The 21,464-nt window shown below is 57.1% G+C and overlaps 1 protein-coding gene across 6 annotated transcripts in view; it reads left to right on the forward strand.

The window, feature by feature from the left end:
* The first annotated feature begins 1,455 nt into the window (after positions 1–1,455).
* FLT4 (fms related receptor tyrosine kinase 4) overlaps positions 1,456–21,464 on the forward strand; it is a 40,901-nt gene continuing 20,892 nt past the window's right edge. For all 6 annotated transcript variants that reach the window (XM_043910658.1, XM_043910661.1, XM_043910660.1 and 3 more), the window contains exons 1-10: positions 1,456–1,596; positions 15,123–15,219; positions 15,917–16,161; positions 16,354–16,466; positions 16,588–16,750; positions 16,966–17,105; positions 17,379–17,547; positions 17,843–17,960; positions 20,614–20,768; positions 20,851–21,013. In XM_043910658.1, coding sequence (XP_043766593.1) covers positions 1,530–1,596; positions 15,123–15,219; positions 15,917–16,161; positions 16,354–16,466; positions 16,588–16,750; positions 16,966–17,105; positions 17,379–17,547; positions 17,843–17,960; positions 20,614–20,768; positions 20,851–21,013 — 1,430 coding nt within the window. In that variant the 5' untranslated portion in view covers positions 1,456–1,529. The remainder of the gene's footprint in view (positions 1,597–15,122; positions 15,220–15,916; positions 16,162–16,353; positions 16,467–16,587; positions 16,751–16,965; positions 17,106–17,378; positions 17,548–17,842; positions 17,961–20,613; positions 20,769–20,850; positions 21,014–21,464) is intronic.

Below are 21,464 nucleotides of genomic sequence, written 5' to 3' on the forward strand. Positions count from 1 at the left end.
AAATGAGTGAAGTATTGGTCTTCAGTGAAGCATAGGGCTTCCCTGGTGGCTCAGTCTGTGAAGGATCTTCCTGCAATGCAGGAGACCTAGGTTCAATCCCGGGGTCAGGAAGATCCCCTAGAGAAGGAAATGGCAACCCATTCCAGGATTCTTGCCTGGAGAATTCCATGGATAGAGGAACCTGGTGGGCCACAGTCCTTGGGGTCACAAAGAGTCAGACAAGACTGATTAACACTCACTTTTTCATAGGTCTTCATAGCAATACACATGAATCTCACAAAAGATGCTGAGCAAAAGATGGCACAATTAATCCATTTAAATAAGGTTAAAAAAACAAGCAAAACATATCTGGGAAATAAAATGATAAAGAAAAGCAGGGATAAAGCCAGGATTTGGGGTTTAAGGAGGAGAAAGGGAGAACTTCTGGAAAGCTCATGCCATTTTATATTCTTTAATCTGTGGGACTGAAACAGAAGTGTTTGCTTTAAAATTTGCATTTATAATACATTGACATATAGTTTCAATATATTAAAACTAAAAACAAAAGTTGAAAGAAAATCAACATATGGTTGAGGAAAAGAATCTAACTTCATTTATTTGGTTGCCTACACATTATTTATTAAATCATCCATATATGATTACAACTTAAAGTCCATTCTTTCTTGCATTAGAGATTCAGTAGCAATTGTTTTCAACAATGGTTTTGACAAGGGTGAGTGGGTGGTAGGGTGAAGGGATAGTAAAATTGTGATTATGAAAGCAGGAGAGGGAGACAGTCATGCTCATGGGATTTGTTTTTAAATAGGAAAATTCTAGAGACATAACTGAAAAGAGAAAGGAAGTCTATGAAAGGGTTGCCAAGTCAGAGAGCAAACTGTCACCTGATGAAAGGACTTATGAATGAGCTCAGAGCGAAACTATTTGGAGGAAATCTAAAGAGGACATGCCTGCAGGATGGAGGTTAGTTATACTGGGTGCCTGGCCCAAGGGTACAGTCTCCATCTACACCACGTAGGCGGTAAGATAAAGTTTACTGTATGGTCTCAAAGATTTGATATATTGCTATTTTAAATTATATTGCTTTCTCCTTTTTCCTACTTTAAACATAGCATTTATTAACTGAAGAAAATTACAGAAAAATACGTGCTGCCACATTTTGTCCAATCTTGGCGGCTGGGTTCATGCCCTTTTTCAGCGCACAGTGGCCAGCCTGATGGGTTATGGTTGACTCGGAAGTGGGGCACGGACCAGCCTTCCCGCCCACCAGCACCCTCACATTTCTGCGGCAGTCTCCTAGGCTAGAGGGCGAGGGCTGCTCTTCGATTCCAAGACCCCCCGCGGGAGCCCTGCCCCGGCCGCAGCCCCGCCCCGGCCCCGCCCCGGCCCCGCCCCGCCCCGGCCGCAGCCCCGCCCCGGCCCCGCCCCTGCCCGGCCGCAGCCCCGCCCCGGCCCCGCCTGAGCGGGGCCTCGCGCCCACACTCAAGCGAGAGCTGCGGTCGCAAGTTTGATCCGCGCCACCGCGGCCGGAGATGCAGTGGGGTGCCGCGTTGTGCCTGCGCCTGTGGCTCTGCCTCGGACTGCTCGACAACGAGCGCGGTGAGCCCTCCGCCTGCCCCAGTGGGCAGCTGGCCACGAGCGGGGACGCTTTCCCTGGGCAAATGGTGGGACTGCACGGACGCGAGACCGGTCGGGGGACGGGGCCCGCGGGACCCTTGGACGAGGGGAGACAGGGTTGAGAGCCAGGAATTCAGATCCCGGAAGGAGCACAGAGAGTCGGGCCGGGCTTGCCGGGATGAAGAAAGGGAGAGGACGGGCCGTGGGGCAGCCCCGCAGCGTAGAGATGGGTTCTCAACTTCACTCCACGGTCTCTGGTTCAGCTCCGTTAGACCTGGGCCCCTTCGCGCTGCATCCTCAACCTGAATCCTTCTCTTGCTTACACGCTTTTCTGAGGAGTCGGGGCATCGCACTGGTCTATCCTGCGATCCGCGCGCACCTGTTGTCCCCCAGCGCAGAGGTTGAAATCCCCGCCGGGTCGTAGTCCCGGGTGCGCACTTCCCCGCGACTCTAGTCCGCGCTCGAGATCAGTACTCCTGAGGGAACTCTGGTTGCTGTTCACTTTCCCCAGGCCAAGGACTGCTGGGGCAAAAGCTCGGGATGGAGGAGACAGTAGTCCTGGAGGACTGGGTGCAGGTGTTGGAATTGAGGCTAATCTTGAGTCAGCAGCTCGTAAGTGATCAGCATGGCAGGAGAAAAAGACCGGCCCTCCCGTATTTGAGGGGTAGCACCCTGGACGGCCAAGCTAAGGATCATAAGGCAGGGGCTGCAAGGGAGGGTCTTCAACACAGGAGAGGCAGCGTGGGGACATGTGACGGGAACATGGCTAAAGGTTGCCCACGAGGGGTTGGAGGGAAGATAATTTGGGGGATGAGGGAGGGATGGCTGTTTGGAGATGTCAGGGGTAACGCATCAGGAATGAGAGGCAGATGAGCTGGAAGCCCATGAGAGATCTAGTGACCCTGAAGGTCAGAGGGTGGAGGACCGATCATGGGTCCCCAGTGTTTGAGGGAGTAGTTCTGAGAGATCTGAAGGGAGAAATGGATACCTCTGTTTTTAAACACTGTTGGCTTTGAATACTGGCTTTGCGTGTTTCAATTCTTTTAATCCTCACAAGGAAATGTTAGAACCTTTTTACAAATGGGAACACTTGGACCAAGGACAGGGGTAACTTCCCACAAAGTCCTCAGGAAGCCAGTAGTAAAGGCCGTGTTCAACCCAGGTCTTTGGGATACCAGAACCCCCTTCTCTTGTGTCTATATGGGCTGAAGAGCTGGGGAGAGTGGAGTGAAGGGAAGTGTGGGTGAACCCAGGGGGAGGAGGATGGAAGCAGACATCTTCTGGCCTCCAAGTCAGGGCAGGTCTGAGCAGAGGGGCTGCCCCTTGACCCTCCTTTGCTCCCCTGCACTCTTCCCAGGCCCAGGCTTTCACAGGTGCTGTGGTTGAACTTCAGGGCTGAGGAGTGGGAGGTCCCACCTTGAGAAGACATCCAGCAGGCAGTGGGTATAGTGTCCAAGGCTCCGGAGAGAGGCTGAAGAGGAACCTAGCTGTCCCAGGATGGGACCCTCTTCCCCAAGGAGGGGACCAGAGAGCGAGAGGCTTCCAGGAAGACAGAAAACATCCAACATGCAGGGTGTAAGGAAAACCAGGAGAGGCTCACATCCTGGTGCTCCTGAGTAGAGTGGAAGGTGGCAGACAGAGGGGGGAGAAGTCAGTCTTGCAGTGAGTACAGGTGATTCTTACCAAAGTTGGGCACTGAGGGAGAAGAGAGAGAATGAAGCTAAGGGGCCCGTGGAGGGGGATGGCCTTGGCTGGACCAGGGCATGGCTGGTAAGGAGATAACCCATGGAGACCAGACCATTGCCACAGTCCCTGAGCCTTATATTTGTGCCACCCATTTTTGGACTGAAGAGGACCTGAGAAGCCCCTAGACTGATGTGGGTGCTGGAGCAGAAGCATAGACCTTCCAGTGCTGCCAGTTGTCAGCGCAGCCACAGTGGGAGGCCACGTGCTGGCAGGTAAGCCAGCCTGGCCCTGAAGTTGACCCTCAGAGATGTGGTGCTTGTCCCAGAGCTGGCTCCTGCCTAGCTCTACCCCTAAATTACTTGCTGTATTGCCTGGACCCCTCTCTTCCTCTCCTTGTGCCTCGGTTTTCCCATGCATAGCACTGCAACAAGCTGGCAAGCTCTGACGGGCTGTGCTTGGGGCTGGACTTTTCACCCCAATCATGTCCCTCTAGAGAAGGTAGATGGCAGAGGCCACCTCCCACAGGCTTTATCTCTTGGGGCTTAGACTCTAGAGAGGCTGTGTGTGCCTCTGAACAGTGGGCAGTCAGCCCAGGGAGAGATGGGGAAGGAGACAACTGCCAGGAAGCTTGGTTGGCCTGCTGTAAGGATCCTGGCTCCTGCCACGGCTGAGACACACATGACCATCCCAGCTGTTCACTGTCCCTGCTCCTCGGCCCTGAGCCAGAGCCAGGTGTGGGCAGAGGTGTGGGAGTGGGGTGGGCATGTGAGTCAGTGCAGGCAGAGCACTGGCCTTAGCTTGGTGCCCTGAGGACTCACACAGGTGTGTCACACACCCAGCGTGCTGGAGGCACTGGGTCAGTGTGGCCGAAGGACTCTGCCGCCCCACAGCAGTGTCCGCGTGACCAGGCGCCAGGCTGGGCGTGAGGCGTAACAAGGGGACTGTCTGGCCATCTCCTTGCTGTGCCATCCCCACCCTGACCCGCAGGCAGTGGCAGGCAGCCTAACCAGGGAAGGGGACTGCTGTCCTGTGCAAGGTGAAAGCTACAGTATCTGCTCAGGATAGCGAAAGGAAGATTTGGACCAAGTCCAGCCTGCAGGGAGCTTCTCAAGTGTCAGACTTGCAGGGACACAAACATAACATCATAGCCCGGGGTGATAGTGCTCAGTGACCCCAGTGAGGTCCAGCTGGTGGTGTGGGTTCCGCTGCTTCCAGCTTGGAGCTTCCTGGAGGGGTCTGCAGACTCCAGGGAAGGGGTTCCAAGTAGGGCAAAGACTGCCTTAAAGGCCCAGAGACAGAAAAGTCAGATGGTGATCAAATGAGGCTAGAGTCCTGGGGGCAGGGCGATGGGGTGGAAGAGACAGGAAATGGAGACGCAGGAGCTAGCGGCACACCTGGAAAGGGTGGGTGTGAGCAGGGAGCCACATGGTCAGACTCCCCTGAAGGCATCGCCAGAGGGGCAAGAGCAGACGCAAGGCCGAAACAAGGAGGCTGCGGGTGCACCCAGGAGATACTCCAGGGAAGGAGGCAGCAGGAGATGGTGGAGAGAGAGAGATGAGTGCCAGTCTCTGGCTGAAGTGGCAGAATAGGTCATGAAATTGTTTACCAGATGGGGACCCTGAGAAGAGGAGGAGATGGGGAAAGATGAGGCATTCCACTGGGGAGGCAGGGCCTCCAGTCAAAGGCAGGAAGGAAGAAAGTTGGGAGTGTGATATGATAGAGGGAAGTCAGGGAATCCAGGAAAATTAAGCGGGGGCTCAGTCATGAGGGGAAGTTTTTTCCTACATCTAGCTTACACCCCTCCTGCTGCCATATTGGTGTTTCCCCCACTATGCAGATTTCTCTCCACTAGGACCGCGTCTGTGCCCCACAGTCCTGAGATATCCCTTGGCGAAGAGGGGTGGGTAGGGAGACGAGTCCAGAGACTCCCACACTCCTTGCACGGACCCCTGAGCAAGACATGGCCAACGTGTCCAGCTGGAGCCAGGGATTCCTGAGTTTCGATCCTTTTCAGACACTGGCTTCCTCTGGGATCTCCGTTTTCCGGTCACACTGAAGGGAGAAGTCTGGTAGCAGGAAGATGCAGGCTTTGGGACTGGCTGCCACTGAGGCTGGGTGTGGCCCAAAACAGGCACAGCCCTGCCTGGCTCCAGTATCCCAGGCCAGCCCCATCTCCGAGGGCTGGATGGGGTGCAGGTGGCCCTGTGAGCATGCACAAGTCAGGGTGGCAAGTGGGGGAGCCCCGCCACGTGGCCAGTGAGGTCAGCATGGGTTCATGGGAAAGGACTTGCCGGCCACAGGAGAGGACATCCTGCCTGCGTTCCCTCTTCCTGCAGCAGGAGCCCGTGGCCCAGATTTAGCAGCACTGGGGGGCCACCTCTGAGCCAGCTGGGCTGTCTGATAACACTGCCCGTCCTGCCGCCACAGAGCAGAGCCCTGACCCCAGAAAGGCCGGGGCAGCTGCCTGGTAAAGCTGGCTGCGCCCATGACTGCTGCACCTACTTGGGTGCTCTCCCCCCATCTCACCCCTTGTGGGTACTCAAGCAGCCCACAGTCCCACTCAGCCTCCCCAACACTCCCTGCTTCCAAAAACTGCTTTAGCAGGACCACTCTGAAACACAGATCTGAGCCTTCCTCAGCCCCCCAGCCCCCCTTGGGCTGATGGTACAGGCCCTCCTGCTAGAGGGCCTCCTCCAAGAGGAGCCCGAGCCCCATGTCTACCTAGCCCGCACCCACACCACAGCCTCACTGTGTGAGCTTTCTTCTGCTCCACATACATGTGAGAGGCTGCTAAGAATTGCAGGCAGAAGGTGATGCTGCACCAGCTGGGAGGGATTTACTAGGGCAGGAAGAGAGCTTCATTCCCCACCCCTTGTGGGCCCCAGGAACACAGAATCTAAGCTTTAGGGTAGGTTCACGACACGCGCTACCAGTGAATCCCACCTCAGTCTGAAATGGTTAATCAAATTTCTCCGCACAGAGTATGTGAAGATTTTAACCTTGTGGTGTAGGCTGTTGTCCCTGTTTTGGAGATTAGTAAAATTAATTAGAAAATTAGAGGAGTGAAATGGCTCATTAGATTGTCAGAGCAGCTTTGAGGGAAGTGACAGGTGTCTGGGGTCTGGTGCCAGATGGCATAAGGGCTGAGGAGCAAGAAGGGGCAGGTATAGCTGGCATATCCATATTCCAGCAAGGTAGGCATGTGGGGTCCTAAAGTGCTGACCACCTCGTGGACATTTTCACCTAGATGTCCCAGAGAGCTTTCAAAAACAGCACACTGCTAGACACATTGCTTTCCCTGGGCCTGCCCCTGGCAGGTGAGCCTACTCCAGTGCAGGACCTCTACTCCTCCAACCCCACCTCCTCCTCTGCCCACACGCTGTGCACTGTAATTTTGTCCCCTGGATCCTCAAAGCCAGTCAAGAGCAATCCAGAGCCTAGTCCCACACTGGTGATGACACCCTGGAAAGGATCTAATCCTTGCTTTGAGGAACTGTTGAATGTAATGAGTCAAGCTGCTGCATGAAGCTGTGGAAATGTGCAGAGAGGCTCCCAGGAACCTAAAAATGCAAGCCTAGGGCTGGAGCAGGTACCAGGCAAGTGACAAGGGTGACTAGAGAGTCATATGAGAAGCTGAGATTCCATCTCCAAGTGGCAGAGAGGCAGGAAATGGTTTTAGGTAGAAGAAGAATTCGTGTTCTAGAAGGATCCTCTAACCACTGCGAAAGGCCTGGACCAGTGGGGAGAGGAAAGTGTGGTAACCCTGGGATGGGACACTGAGGTTGGCCAGACAGTCGATGGCGAGGAAAGGGGCTGAAAAGGACAGTCCGGGAACATCTAGGGGTGGCAGTCGGACTAGAGGACATCTGCTGCTCAGTGGTTGAGATCTGAGAGTGCAAAGCACTCTGCCAGGGTGGTGGGGAGAGGCACAGAGCAAGCCTGGTGCTTCAGCCACTCTGCTGTTGATGCTGGTTCTGAGGAGGTGTAGAGTAAACAACAGCTTCCATACTCCTGTCACCCAAAGGTCATCTCTGACTAGTGAGTTAACCTCCGTGTCTAGTTTTTTTCATCTGCAAAATGATCAGAATGGTACCCACCTCAGGGGGCTTCCCTTGTGGTTCAGACTGTAAAGAATCTGTCTGCAATGCAGGAGACCTGGGTTCGATCCCTGGGTTGGGAAGATCCCCTGGAGAAGGGAAGGTTTACCCACTTCAGTATTTGTGCTTGGAGAATTCCATGGACCGAGGAACCTGACAGGCTACCGTCCATGGGGTCATAAAGAGCCGGACACGACTGAGTGACTAGCATTTTCACTTTCTTCTTTCAGGGGGGCAATAGAGGGGTGTGGTGTGCACAAGTGTGTAGGCTGTGCTGGCGTACGGAAAGTGTTTGCACTTGTTGTCTATTGTCGTAACAGGAGGTATTGGGGTAAGCAGAATTTGAGGGTCAAAGTGAAGGAGCAGAATTTTCACTTCTGTGAGTGCCTGTTTGCCCACAGCCTTGCCAACACTGGGAACTCTCTATCATTGTTACGCTTGCTCATCGGGGCTCGGGGACACTTCTGTGCTGCCCTGTGGCTTTGTGCTCCCCAGTGGTGGGGATGCTCTAGGTCTTAGGGCTGGGGGCACTTGGCAGGAAGCATCTGAGAAGCAGAGCCCCCTAGGGCTGGAGCTCAGGAGGGCTGCCAGGGAGGGGGGAGCAGCTCAGAGGTGGGCCGCCTCTAGGAGGAGGGAGCGCACCTTGAGCAGGGCTCCAATTAAGGGAGCCTGCCAAGAGCCTAGGGCTCGGCCTGTGACCCGTGGCCCCGCTCTGGGGCCTCACTGCCCCACGCTGCGCCCCAGCTCCCTGGCAGCTCTGCCTGCCTGACAGCCCACAGTCACCAGCGCCCTGCCACGTGGCCCTCTGCGCTCTGCACCCTCCTCCTGGACCAGCAACTTCTTATTCATCCTACAAAGTCCATTTCAACTCATGCAAATACTCCCTTCCACTGGCAAGACTTTCTCTGACGGCCCCGTGTGAGCCCCAGGTCACAGTGAGCACTCCAGGTGTGAGAGGCACAGCCCTCAGCAGGCAGAGGCAGCAAGGCCCCCAGTCTGCCTCAGCCCGCAGCAGCGTATGCTTACCGCGGTTCTTCGTGTGATAGTATGCTATTTGTGGCCTGTGGTTCTCAGTAATCCTGGGGACAATTCTCATTTCACAGGCGTGGATGGGGGAAGTGACTTGCCCAAGGTCACACAGTCAGTGACACGAGAGGGGACACAGCTGGGCTCTCCGGGCTCTGAGCCCTCTCTCTGAACAGCCCCTCCCGGCCTAGCCTTCTCAGCCCTGCAGGGCGGCACCCAGACTGCCATCCACGTGAGGGTGGGGGGGAACGCCAAGGCAGAACACGCCATGAGCCTTCCCCCAAGGTCAGTGCACAAGCCCGGCCCCAAGAGCGAAGGGAAAGCAGGCTCCCCAGCTTGGCTGAGCCCTGGGGCTGCTGCACAGAGCCCCCGCCTGGCCTTCCCTGGCCCCGGTGCTTCCCCCTCAGCTTGCCTGCAGTCTGCAGGGCCCAGCTGCTCAGGAGACCATGGATCCGACTAGCAGGACTGCTGTACAGCCCCTCTTCCCCACGGGGTGATCATGACAGGGCCTGAAATAAGAAACTGCCAGATGCAAAAACCACTACTGTGACACACGGCCAGAGGTGGAGTGGCACCCCCAGGCTGGAGCACCCTGCTGGCATCATGGGCCTGGGTTGGTGGTGCTGGACCTCGGGACAGAGGTGTGGCCCAGTCACATCCTGGACCTCAGGAGCCATCAGTGATGCAGTCCTTCCCTGTGTGGTAGCTGAGGGCCAGGGGTGCTCAGCAGTGGATGCTGGGTGTGGCTGATATCCTGACTGTGTGGCAGAAGTACTGGGAGGTGAAGCTGGCCAGGAAAGGGGCCAGTGGGGCAGGGCAGAGCTCTAGAGGCCGGGCCGAGGGCATTCATAGATCCGGAGGGCCACAGGGAGCCAGGGAAGACGTCCTTTGGGCTGAGGGGCAAATTGGAGGCCAGGGAGGAGACTGTTAGGGAGCAGAGAGGTCGGGAGACTGGCACTAGCGGCGGCAATAGGAGAGGAGGAGACAGAGAAGTGTGAGGGCCGGGTCCCAGGCAGGGGTGGGCCTGGACGGGGGCAGACTTTGGCTCCTGCACAGCTGCTGGCTGCCGCTGACCTGGAGCCTGGAGCCTCAGTGTCCTCCCCGCTGACTGGCCTCCCGATCCCTCCCTCCCTCCCAGTAAGTGTAAGGATCAAAGGAGGTGATAACTGCTGGGATGTGGTCAGTATCTAGCCCACCGGCCTTCCCGCCCTCCTGTCTGCCCCTCACCCAGGATCCCGGTGTGCTGCTGCCATACCCAGCACCTGCAGCTGACCCCAGCGCCCCCTGCCCAAGGCTGCTGACAGCACGGGAAAGAGGAGGGATGCACCCTGGCCCCCTGACCTCAGCCTGGCGCCTACCCTGCCTGCTCCGCTCAGGCCAGGGGGCCAGGGCCGCTGGCCAGGGGAAGGAAGAAGCCAGTTCCTGGGCCAGGAACAGGAAGGCAGGGGGACTGCGGCAGAGGCCAGGATGACAGAGCTTCCTGCTTCGGGAAGGGAAGGACAGCGGGGACAGACAACAGCCAGGCAGGAAGGATGCGCCTTCTTTGGGGTTGCATGTGGGGGCTGGGCAGTATAGAACCCCAGGGCATGGCAGCACAGGCCTGAATCTCCCCCAGCTGCTGAGCAGTCTGGGGTATTCATGGTCACCAGGGGACCTGGCCTTTAAAACTGGAATCTTTTACAAGGCACAAGGTTTGACATAGTTTTAACCCAAGGTTGACTGCAGAGGTTTGTTCAGCCAGCCAACCAACCATTCAGTCAGCCATTCATTCATCCTTCTCTCCATCCATCCATTCATCTTTCTACCCATCCCTCCAGCTGACTGTCCATCTGTCCTTCCATCTAGCCACCCTTTCTTTTTTCCACATTTCCATCCTTCCATCCATCCATCCTTCCATTCATCCACTCATTTGTCCTTTTGTCCATCTGTCCATTTGTTTATTCATTCAACAAGGATTTACGGGGCCTTGACTCTGTGTCAAGTGCCGTGCTAGGCATGGAGAGGGCTGGAAAAGGGACTGTTTGGGTCCTTACCCCACTGAAACTTATTGTCTAGGAGAGGAAATGGAAAAACATAACTTAAGTAAATAACAAAATTACATATAATGACAAGAAGAAAGAAATAACCAACCAGGAGGTTAAGGTGGAGCTTAAAGGAGGACTTAGGTTTTGGGGGTGGGGAGGTGCAGAGGTCACGTCTAAGCTGAGGCCTGAAAGTGAGAAGGGCCTGGCTGTGCAAGGCACGTGAGCAGAGGCTGATCAGGAGGAGAGGTGTGTGTAAAACCCTGGGGCAGGAAGGAGCCTGGCGTGAGACAGAGCAGCCTGGGGCCGCGGGGGCTGGAAGACGAGAGCGGGAGGTGAGAGCAGACCTGGAGGGTGTGGAAGGGGCGACGGCCAGGCCACAGCCAGAAGTTTGGAAGTTCCTTGAAGTAGAGTGGAAAGTCCCTGATGAAGTTTCAGCATGACTTTATCCCTTAAAGCTGCAGTTGAGAGAAGGGGGTCTGGGCTGGAGGTAGAGATTTTGTAAGTACTGGGTCGGCCAAAAATTTTGTTTGGGTTTTTCCATATGATCATATGGAATAACCTGAATGAACCTTTTGGCCAACCTAATACACGACCACTTAAGAGCGACAGTATTTGGTGCTGGGCAGAAGGGATGGAAGACGCGGGGAGGGTGAGCTCACAGAAGCCAGCAGAAGAGGGAACAGCCCTGCTCCCTGCCCTGGAGAGCCTCCTGCAGCAGCACAGAGGTCACGGGATACCTTGCCAGTGGCTCCATGAAGTAGAGAAGGAGGCTGCACTCTGGGAAGATGAGCAAATGTGAAAGGAAGGAGACAGCTAACAGAATTTTTGCTATGAATGGGGGTAGAAAAGGGGAAGGGAATATAGGATCAAGTGAGGAGTTTTTGTTTATTTGTTTGTTTGTTTGTTTACAAGATGGGAGATGATTGCATAGAGGAAAGTCGGTAACCAGAAAAGAAAGAAATGATCTGCAGAGGTTGGATCCCCAGCATGCTGGAGGGCTTGGCCTGGGGAGCAGGAATGTCAGAGATGAGGGTGTGGGAAGGGTGTGGGACTTGAATGTGGGACTTGAATGTGGGAGGATGAGGGGTCTCCATCTGATGGATCTCCTTCATTAGTGCTGAGAGGGAAGGAGGAGGGACCGCCCTGGGCTTCAGCCCGAGGGTCGCTTAGGTTCTGCCAACAGGAGAGAGAGGGGAAGCAGCACAGGCCTCGGGCTTTGTGCTGCGTGCCGAGCCTCTGAGGGACATGGGCACTGCAGGGCTGGGGGAGCAGGCAGGGGCAAGGGAGCATTCAGAATGATGGGTGTGGGCCACACAGTGCCAAAAGAGGGGTGGGGCCAGGAGGAGGGGGCAGTGCAGAGGGGTTCCTGGCCAGGACGTTTTGATGAAGCTGACGGACTTAGCAGTGGTGAAACTTAGCAGGAGACAGAGGAGGCAGAGAGAGAAGTACAGGAAAGTAGGCACTCGATGATGACACAGCTTCTGGTGGGGACCAAGACCAGGGTATGCCCGGGAAGTGAGGGGCTGAAGGGAGGAGGGAGAACAATGGAGATGAGGACCACGAAGGCCAGGGTGCTGGTGACTCAGTGCTGTGGCTGCCGAAGTTCTGAGAAATGGCCTGGATTGAGGTGGGGGGACCTGAAGAGCCAGGAGCAGAGAATGAGGGGAAATGACCAGGACAGGGCTGATGACAGCTTTAGTGGGGAGTGGGTGGTGCTGCTGGAAAAGGGGAAGTGACCACAAGGAGTTCTCCGACGTGTGCAATGGGGAGCAGTAACCACCCCAGGGGCAGTGGTGTCCTCAGAAATGCAGGTTTCAGTTAAGGCAGGAAGGATGGAGGAGGTCAGCGATGTGTACAGTGAAGACTACTGCTCACTCAGGGTCCAGCAGAAGTGGGGTTGCAGAGTCGGGCATGTGGCTTAAAGGAGGGGCTCTCAGATGGGTGAAGGGGTCGGCAAGCATAATGGATGAACCTCCTGTTTAGCATAGTGATTCAGATGCTTCCTTTGGTGGTATGATAGCCTCTAGGGAGGAAGCTCCTACAGGCTCCATACCCCAAATAGCCACTCAACCCACCCATCCTTCCACATATCATCCATTCATTCATCTGGTAATCCTTCATCCATCCTACCATTCTTGAATTTGTTGTTGTTCAGTCACCAAATCATGTCCGACTCTGCAACCCCATGGACTGTAGCACATCAGTCCTCCCTGTCCCTCAACAATCTCCCAGTTTGCCCATGTATTCTTGAATACACGTCCTCAATTTTGGGTGTGTACCTCTTTTTTCCGAAGGTTAGGAAGATGAATAAAATGCAGTCTCTGTTCAGATGTGACCGGAAAACTATGATTTAGTCTAGTAAGTGTTCTAGCATCATCAGCCTAGGAGCCAGCACTGCCTGAGTGTCTCCTGAGTGACTGCCCCTTATAGAGGGACTTGTGAATTAGAACCTAAAGAGGAGAGCCACAGCAGGGAAGGAAGTACAAATGTCCAGGGTGAAAGAATGAACACAGAGACTTCAAGATGAAGTCTGGCACTCGGGGACAACAGTGAGAAGCCTGCCTCTCAGATGTCTCGAGAGTTAAAGCCGGAGAGAAGAGGAGTGGGCAGAAGGGACAGGCCTGGGCTCTCCCCACTTTATCTTGGAAGCAAAGGAGAGCTGCCAAAGGAAGCTGGGCTGATGACTGCACAAGCTCTAGTGCCAAGGGCATGCCCTGGAGGAGCGTCTCAGGGTAGGGGGCCCTAGCTTGGCCTTCCCAGGGGCCCCAGAACACTACAGCCCTCACAGTGGGGTACAAATGATCCAGGGCAAACAGGTCCTGGCCAGTGCCCGTCTCCTCTGGTGCCCAAACACCAGCCTCAGGCCTGACCCCCAAGTGGTCCACTAGGGAGCTGGTTCTATCATCCCTTCACACGTCCAAACCCAAGTCCATCATCCCTGCCCCTCCTCCACTTCTGTAGCTCAGAAGCCAGTTTGTAGAGGGGCTTTATTCACATTCCACTGCCTGAAAAATCCTACTTCTCTTTGAAAATCCACCTTAGAGGTGTTCTCCTGGCATTCACTCCCGGCCCCTCACCACCAGAAGGAATCCTCCCCACTGTGGGGCCTCTCCACCGGAGCAGCCCCAGGACTAGGTGAGGAGCTGTGATGGGGAGCCGGAACCCACCCTGGGAAGGAATGGACCTGCTACTTTCCCACCTGGGGACCCCAGGGCTGAGTGCCAGGAGTGGGTGCACTGGCTTCAAGCTAAGAAGAGACTGCATGGTGGTCCCAGCAGCTGGCCATGCAGTCCAGCTGGAGGGCCTCAGGTTCCCTGGCTGGACTAGACACTATTTGGATTAGATGCTCAGTGAGGCCGTCTGCCGCTAACCAGTGGTGGTGTGGTACGTAGAGAAGTCTGGCCAGTGGGAGGCCAGGCCCTGGCAGCTATCAGGTCCATGTGATGCTGAAATGAGATCTTGGTATGCAGAGTGGACCATCCTGTGCTGCTTTCCAGGGCAGCTTGGGGTCAGGGTGATGTAGAACCAACTAGAGTGGGGATTCCTCCAAGGTCTGCCTCCCACAGTTAGCTGCCAGGGCAAGACTCTAGGCCTCAGGAAGCTGAACTGGGCAGGGCAGAGGAACTGGACCTGTGGGACTGGGGCCTAGGGCAGGGCAGCGGGCTGTGCCCCCCAGGAGGACAGGGACTCGGGGGAGGGACAGAACACAGCCCTGGGCCTCCAGCCACACAGTCCTCACTTCCTGTTGTCTCAGGATGGTCCTGGCAGGATGCATCTGCCAGAGTTCTAGGCCCAGACCTCCCCTGGGGCCTGCTCCCACCCTCCTCCAGGATCATACACACAAATACACACACAAGTTCACATGCACACACGCACAGACCTGTCAATAACACACATGCACAAAATCACACACAGCACTCATCCTCAGTCCTATAAACACAGATCTATGCCCACAGACACCTAGGCACACAGAGACAGCACACATGCACACACATGTGTACACATGCATGCAACACTCTCCTGGGGAGGAGGAGGGAGACTGAGAAGCTGCGTGGGCAGCAGGGCCAAGGTCCTGGAGGGTCACAGGTCAGTGTTTAAACAGGCAAGGCAATTCTTTGTTTGGGGTTAGACCTGTTGGAATAATGGAGGGATGGAGGCAGGGGAGGCAGGAAGAGGGGAGCACGGGCAGCCAGAAGGGGGCAAAGAGAGATCGAAGGAACCAAGCCCGTGTGAGACGGACTCGCGGGGTGCAGAAGAGGGCAGGATCACAGGAAGAGTCCCAGGGAGAGACAAGGCCTCAGTCCAGGGCATGTCTGGGGATCTGCGCTGTGCAGTGGCTGGGGGGTCTTAATGCTGAGGAAATGTGCTGCAGGGTTCACCTAAGGTAGGAGGAAGCCTGTGGTCTCACCTGTTGGCTGCATGTCGGCAGCTCCGCTCCTGGGGGACCAGAGGCCTGAGTTCAGCCCAGGCCTCAGTCAGGGCTCGCTTGGGGCTGCAGCCAGCAGGCAGGCGGAGCCTGAGGCAGAGGGTCCCAGATGTCTTGGGCTGTATCGGTCCTGCTCCCGGCTGAAGGGCTAGGCAGCACCTGCCCTGCGGAGGGGCCTGCCAGCACCAGATCCATATCATCACTTGAACTTATGACCCAGTCCCACGCTAACCCTATCTCCCAACCCAGGCCTGGCCAGTGGCTACTCCATGACCCCGCCAACCCTGAACATCACAGAAGAGACATATGTCATCGATTCCAGTGACAGCCTGTCCATCTCCTGCAGGTATTCAGCCCTCACCCAGGGGGGCTTGGGCCTGGGTCCCTCCTACCTAGCAGGCCAAGGAGACTACAGAAGGCGGAGCCACTGGTGGCAGAGGGCTCAGAAGGCAGCACCCCAACCCCAAGGCAGAGAGGCCTCAAGGCTTAGGGTGCTCCCAAGTGGCTTCAGTGTAGGTTCCTGGAGGCACAGACCATCCCCAGCCCTGTAGACGCAGGCACCCTGCACCCTACCCCATTTCACCCATACCCACCCCTCACAATCTCCTACAGACCACAAGTCTCTCACCCTGCATCCATCCTTGAGTCAACCCATACTGACCTGGGCCACCCCATGCCCACCCCCAGGTTATCCTACACGAATGCTCAGCTGCCTGCGCCCACAGTCAGCCACCCTTCACTGGCCCCAGACCCACCTGCACAGACTGCCAAGCTGTGATCTTCCCTTCAGCCCCAGCTATAATCTGAGGCTCAGGCTTTTCTGAAGGACAGCCTGCCAAATGCAGGCCCAGGCGCCATGCAGAGGCCCCAGGGGACTCAGGGGTACCCTGCCCTGTGTTCATGGTATGTGCCCAAGTGCTGGTCTGCCCTGACCTCTGAGTGAGATGGGCTATGAGCAAGGCTGGGCCTCTGAGAGGCTCCACAGGGACTGTCCCCCAGGGCTGCGGCCCGGGCCTCTCTTGATGTCCTGCCTCCTTCACCAGGGGGCAGCACCCCCTGGAGTGGGCCTGGCCCGGGGCTCAGGATGTGCCAGTCCCAGAGGAGAAGGATGGTGAGGACACGGGGACCGTGCAAGACTGTGAAGGCACAGACGCCCGGCCCTACTGCAAGGTTCTGCGGCTGCAGGAGGCCCACGCCAACGACACAGGCAGCTACTGCTGCTATTATAAGTACATCAAGGCTCGCATTGAGGGCACCACTGCGGCTAGCACCTACGTATTTGTGAGAGGTGAGGGAGCCCACCCCCAAGGGTACTCAGGAGCCATGGGCAGGGTCCTGGGTCCTCAAGAGGTGGCTGGCATCTGTGGCTGCAACCCCAGCCTTGGGACCCTGGGGGAGCAGGGGCTGCCCTGCGGCCCCACACCTGGGCAGCCTCCCTGAGCCCTGCCCGCCCCTCCCTGGCCCCGTCTCCTCTCTTCAGACTGGCAGCAGCCATTCATCAACAAGCCAGACACGCTCCTGGTCAACAGGAAGGACTCCATGTGGGTGCCCTGCCGCGTGTCCGTCCCCGGCCTGAACGTCACACTGCGCTCGGTACAGCCCCGCCCGTCTCCACCCTCGATCCGGCCCTCCGGCCCTGTCCCTGGGAAAATGGCCACTCGTCTGGCCAAGGGGCAGGGGTGGCTGGGCCCTGACAGCCCCTGCGTCCCTACAGCAAAGCGCGGCCCTGCAACCTGATGGACAGGAGGTGGTGTGGGACGACCGCCAGGGCATGCGGGTGCCCACCCCTCTGCTGCGCGACGCTCTGTACCTGCAGTGTGAGACCACCTGGGGCGGCCAGGCCTTCCTGTCCAACCCCTTCGTTGTGCACATCACAGGTAGGGGGCTGCCCGGGGCTGCAGGACCCTCCCCCAGCAACTGCTGCCCACGTCCTGGGAGGAGAGCTGCAGGAAGAGGACAGGAGCCCTCTAATTCCCAGCAGTGGGGCTGTAGGCACCACGGTCTGTCTGGTCTCAGGGGCTGTCCTACAGCCCCTGTCCTACCCTGGCACTGTCCTACAAAGGGCATGGGGTCCCTGTGCATGTGTCACCAGGCAACGAGCTCTATGACATCCAGCTGTTCCCCAAGAGATCTCTGGAGCTGCTGGTTGGGGAAAAACTGGTCCTGAACTGTACCGTGTTTGCTGAGTTCAACTCAGGTGTCACCTTTGACTGGAACTATCCAGGGAAGCAGGTGAGCTTGGCACCCCTGGCAGGGGCTGTACCTGAATCCTTCCCAGGAATCCCTGTCGCAGCCCACACTCACCCTGGTCTGGCCCACACGCACTTCCCTCTGTCCCAGGAGCCCCTGTCTGATAGGGAAGTTTTCCTATCCCAAGGAAAAGTCAGAGTCTGAGTCCAAGGCTTCTGGAGCTGCTGCTGTTTGGGCTGGGGGGGTGTGCCTTTGGGGGTGAGTTCTGCCGGAGCCCACCTGCTCTGAGCCTGTGCTTCCCCTGGTCCTGGGCAGGCAGAGCGGGGTAAGTGGGTACCAGAGCGGCGCTCCCAGCAGACTCACACAGAGCTCTCCAGCATCCTCACCATCCACAACGTCAGCCAGCGTGACTTGGGTCCCTACGTGTGCCAGGCCAACAATGGTATCCAGCAGTTCCAGGAGAGCACTGAGGTCATTGTGCACGGTACGGCCTGTCAGCTCGTTGCGGCCAGCGTGGCTCGGGCTAGGCTGGGTGTCAGCTGTCAAGCCTGGAGCACAAGGGTTCTTGTGCAGTGTGGGCCCAGGGTCATAGGTCATGGTGCACCCGAGGAATGTGGAGTCCAGCCAGAGGGAAGGGAGGGTCATGAGTGGATGGACTGCCCAGTTCCCACGCCTCAGAGAGCAGGGCATCTGGCCACTGGGGGTGGCTGCAAATCCCTGGGTGGTGCTGGGTCAGCCACACCAGCCCTGACTTTACCCTGATGTCTCCCGTCTGACAGAGAAGCCCTTCATCAGCGTCGAATGGCTCAAGGGTCCGGTTCTAGAGGCTACAGCAGGAGACGAGCTGGTGAAGCTGCCCGTGAAGCTGGCAGCATATCCCCCACCGGAGTTCCAATGGTACCTCCCTGGTTCCTGCCCCTCCCTCCCTACCAAGCCCAGTGCAAGAAAGAACCACAGAGAGGGAAGGGCAAAATTCCCCCCATCAGGGCCTACTTCCTGAGACCTAGATGGGGACCTATGCCCTCAGTGGGGGACCCCCATGAAGAGTCCAAGGAATATACACATCATGTGATATTTTGGCTAGAGGGAAGGTTGGCCTGAATTGCTGCTAAACTGTGAAAGAGTGTGAATACTGGCCTCCTGCTATGTGTGGGTGCGGTGGGCGTAGCATAGGGCTTTATCTCTTTCCTGCACCCACTCAGCCTCTCTGAGGGCCCCCACTGGAGGGGATCATAGAGGAATGGCTTCAGGTTTCCTAGGCTCCTCTCCAAACAGGTTGCCACCCCCAGGAAACTTCTAACCAGAATTTTGGAGATATGATAAGGGTTTCACAAGGATTTCTGGGCTGGGCCTGAGAGCTGTGTGGCAGTGAGCTGGAGCTTCTGGGAGGCCTACAAGTTGGGGATCCCCGCTCCTGGTGTGTGACCTGAGAGTAAGGTACCCCTTGCACGGTATGCTAAGAGTCAGAGAGAGGTCCCTCAGTGGTGGCTTTACCTTCACTGGATGCTCCCCGAGAGCTCGGGAAGGCACAGCACCCCACCATGCACCCTTCAGCCAACTGAGCAGTCCATACAGCCTGATCCTGGGAGATCACACTCTTGCTTGTCTCTCATGATACACAGGAGGGAAACAGGCCAGGAAAGGGGAAGGGCATTCCTGCCCAAGCCCTGAGCCTCCTGGGACTCATCTGCTCTGTCCTTTCACAACTGGCCAGGGGAGCCTCGCCTTTCCAGCCTGGAGCACCTCCTACCAGGCAGGATGACCTTTTCTGAAAGCCTAGAGCTTGGCAAGAAGAAGCCCAGACCTCTTCAGCCAGCATCCCACATCTCTGGCCAGAGTCCGGAAGCAGGCTTCTCCTGGGAGGGGCCTGGCAGCCCTGGGCCTGGGACTTCCGTGACTCTCCCTGTGAGGCTCAGGCTCTGGGGTCCATCAGGGCCACCTGGTGCAGGCCCGGGACACTTGAGACAGCATCCCGAAGGGTCCTGGTGGAGGCTGGGCTAAGACCCTGCCCCCTGCTCTCCAAGGCCAGTGGCACTGGCCCTGTCTGGGAGGGTGGCCAGCTCTGTTGCATCAAAGATCTGGTCCAGGCCTGATCCTCAGGCAGCTGACTTCCTCTCACCGTTCCCACCACATCTGGCCCTTTTTTTTTTTTTTTTTTCTCACTTGGTCAATAGCTGCCTCCAAGAAGTGCTCAGCTGGGCCCACTGTCCACTGAGACAACTGCCCCAGGATATTTGTTGTGAGCATAACCCCACCAGGGTCAGCTCTTCCGGGAAATCATGTGATAACTACTAGCAAGTGAACAGACAGAGATCTAGTGGACAGGCCGGTCCTAGCCCCCAAAGCAGCCTTTGTGTGTCCAGCACCATGCTGACACCAAGGCTGTATCTTGGGAGACCTGACCACACCTGCAAGAAGGTGCATTTGGTTTCCCTGGTTTTCAGATGAAGACTCTGGAGTTTGAGGCAGTGAAGGATCACAAACGCAGCAGGTAGCAACCAGGATTCTGCACCAGAGCCCAGCAGGCCTCCCAGCCTGGCCCTACTCTGCCCTGCCCTGCTGTGTGACTTCTGGCAAGTCACACCTCTTCTGAATGGGCTGTGGAGCAGCAGTTGAGAGCCAGGCCCCTGCGTCCCCCTCGCTGTTAATTTCCACCCCGAGGGCTGTGCTTTCCTCCTGTCTCTCTGGCTTAGTAAACCAGAAGACGATTCCTGCCTGAGGGCCACTTCCAGGCAGAGGCCAGAGCTTGGGTTCCAGAGATGCTGCCTGTAGCATTCCCAACTCAGGACTGGAGAGGAGTCTCCTCTGGGGTATGAGTCATCCATTTATACACATGTACACTGAGCGCCTATGTGTGCTGGATGCTGCTCTTCACATAGGGTATATGGCAGCGGCCATACGTACAGCTCAGTGTGGGAACCAACAATCAGCAGACACGTGTGTGAGCACTAGCATGCAGACAAGCAGATGCAGGGCCCAGGGTCAGCTCCTGGTCCACACAGCTGCTCTGACAGCTGGGTGATGGTGGATATAGGAGAGAGGGAGCCCTGCAGATGTCTAGCATGCAAGCAAAGCAGGAAAGTGAGTACAAAGGCCCTGGGGAAGGGGGCAGGGCAACAAGAAGCCCATGCATCTGGAGAGCTCCAGGAAGGGCAGAGTCAGCGTCAGGACTCCCAGACCCCTGCGTGATCAGGGTCTGGGCTGCGCCCTCAGAGACGGCTCCTCCACTCCTCCACAGCACACCCCCGTGAAGCCTATGGCAGAAACAGGGGCCCCTGCGGACTCTGGTTGGTCCTGAGCCTGGGGGGTGTCATGAGCCCTCACGGCTCAAGCCCAGGGACCATCCGCACAGCCGTCTGTTCCCCAGTCCAGAGTCGGCTGCCACAGCCCTCACCCCTGCTGCTCATCCCAGAAGCAGGTCTGGGGCTGGTAGGCCTCTCCCGCCTCCTGACTGTGTCCTAGTGGTCAGGGCTGGGGCGCTTCAGGGAAGGAGGGACAGGACAGGGCTGGGGTGGAGGTCACAGCCCCCTGAGCTCCTTTCCTGGGCCAGGTACAAGGACAGAAAGGCCGTGTCCGGGCGCCATAGTCCCCATGTTCTGGTGCTCAAGGAGGTGACGGAGGCCAGCGCAGGCATCTACACCCTGGCCCTGTGGAACACCGCGGCTGGCCTGAGGCGTAACATCAGCCTGGAGCTGGTGGTTAATGGTAGGTGTGGGTGGGGCAGGAGATGGGGAGAGGGACGGGGGGTATTTGGGGGTACACTGACTGGCGGTCTGCCTGTCTCCAGTACCCCCCCACATCCACGAAAAGGAGGCCTCCTCCCCCAGCATCTACTCCCGCCATAGTCGCCAGGCCCTCACCTGCACGGCCTACGGGGTGCCCCACCCTCTCGGCATCCAGTGGCACTGGAGGCCGTGGACGCCCTGCAGGACCTTCAGCCAGCGCAGCCTGTGAGTGTGGCTCCCCCCTGCCTCCCCCACTTCCCAGCCCCATCCCCAGCTTCAACCATAACCCTCTCTCACTACCAGCACCCTCCCCATAGCTCCGCTTTAAACCCAAACCCTATCATGATTCATGGATTATAGCCAATCCCTGAGCTCACCTTGCCTGAGCAAGGCTCAGACCCTCCCTTGTACTGTCAGGTCCGGCTGGACACAGGGATGGTGCAGTTCCCACCATCCTCTCCCTTGAAAGCGATGCTCCCCAGTCACACAACTGCATATCTGGAGGAACCAAAGGACACGCCTCTGGGCACTAGGGAGGGCACCCCTCAGCAAGCAGGCAGGCCTGCGCTGGTTTTGCGAGACATGTACTGAGTGAACTCCAAGGCACACTAAGCATGTCCAGGCTCACCAGCTCATCTGTGCAGTGCTCACCATGACCCCTTAGAGGGCTGGAGAA

This window comes from Cervus elaphus, chromosome 9, assembly GCF_910594005.1.
Source record: "Cervus elaphus chromosome 9, mCerEla1.1, whole genome shotgun sequence".
NCBI classification, from domain to species: Eukaryota; Metazoa; Chordata; class Mammalia; order Artiodactyla; family Cervidae; genus Cervus; species Cervus elaphus.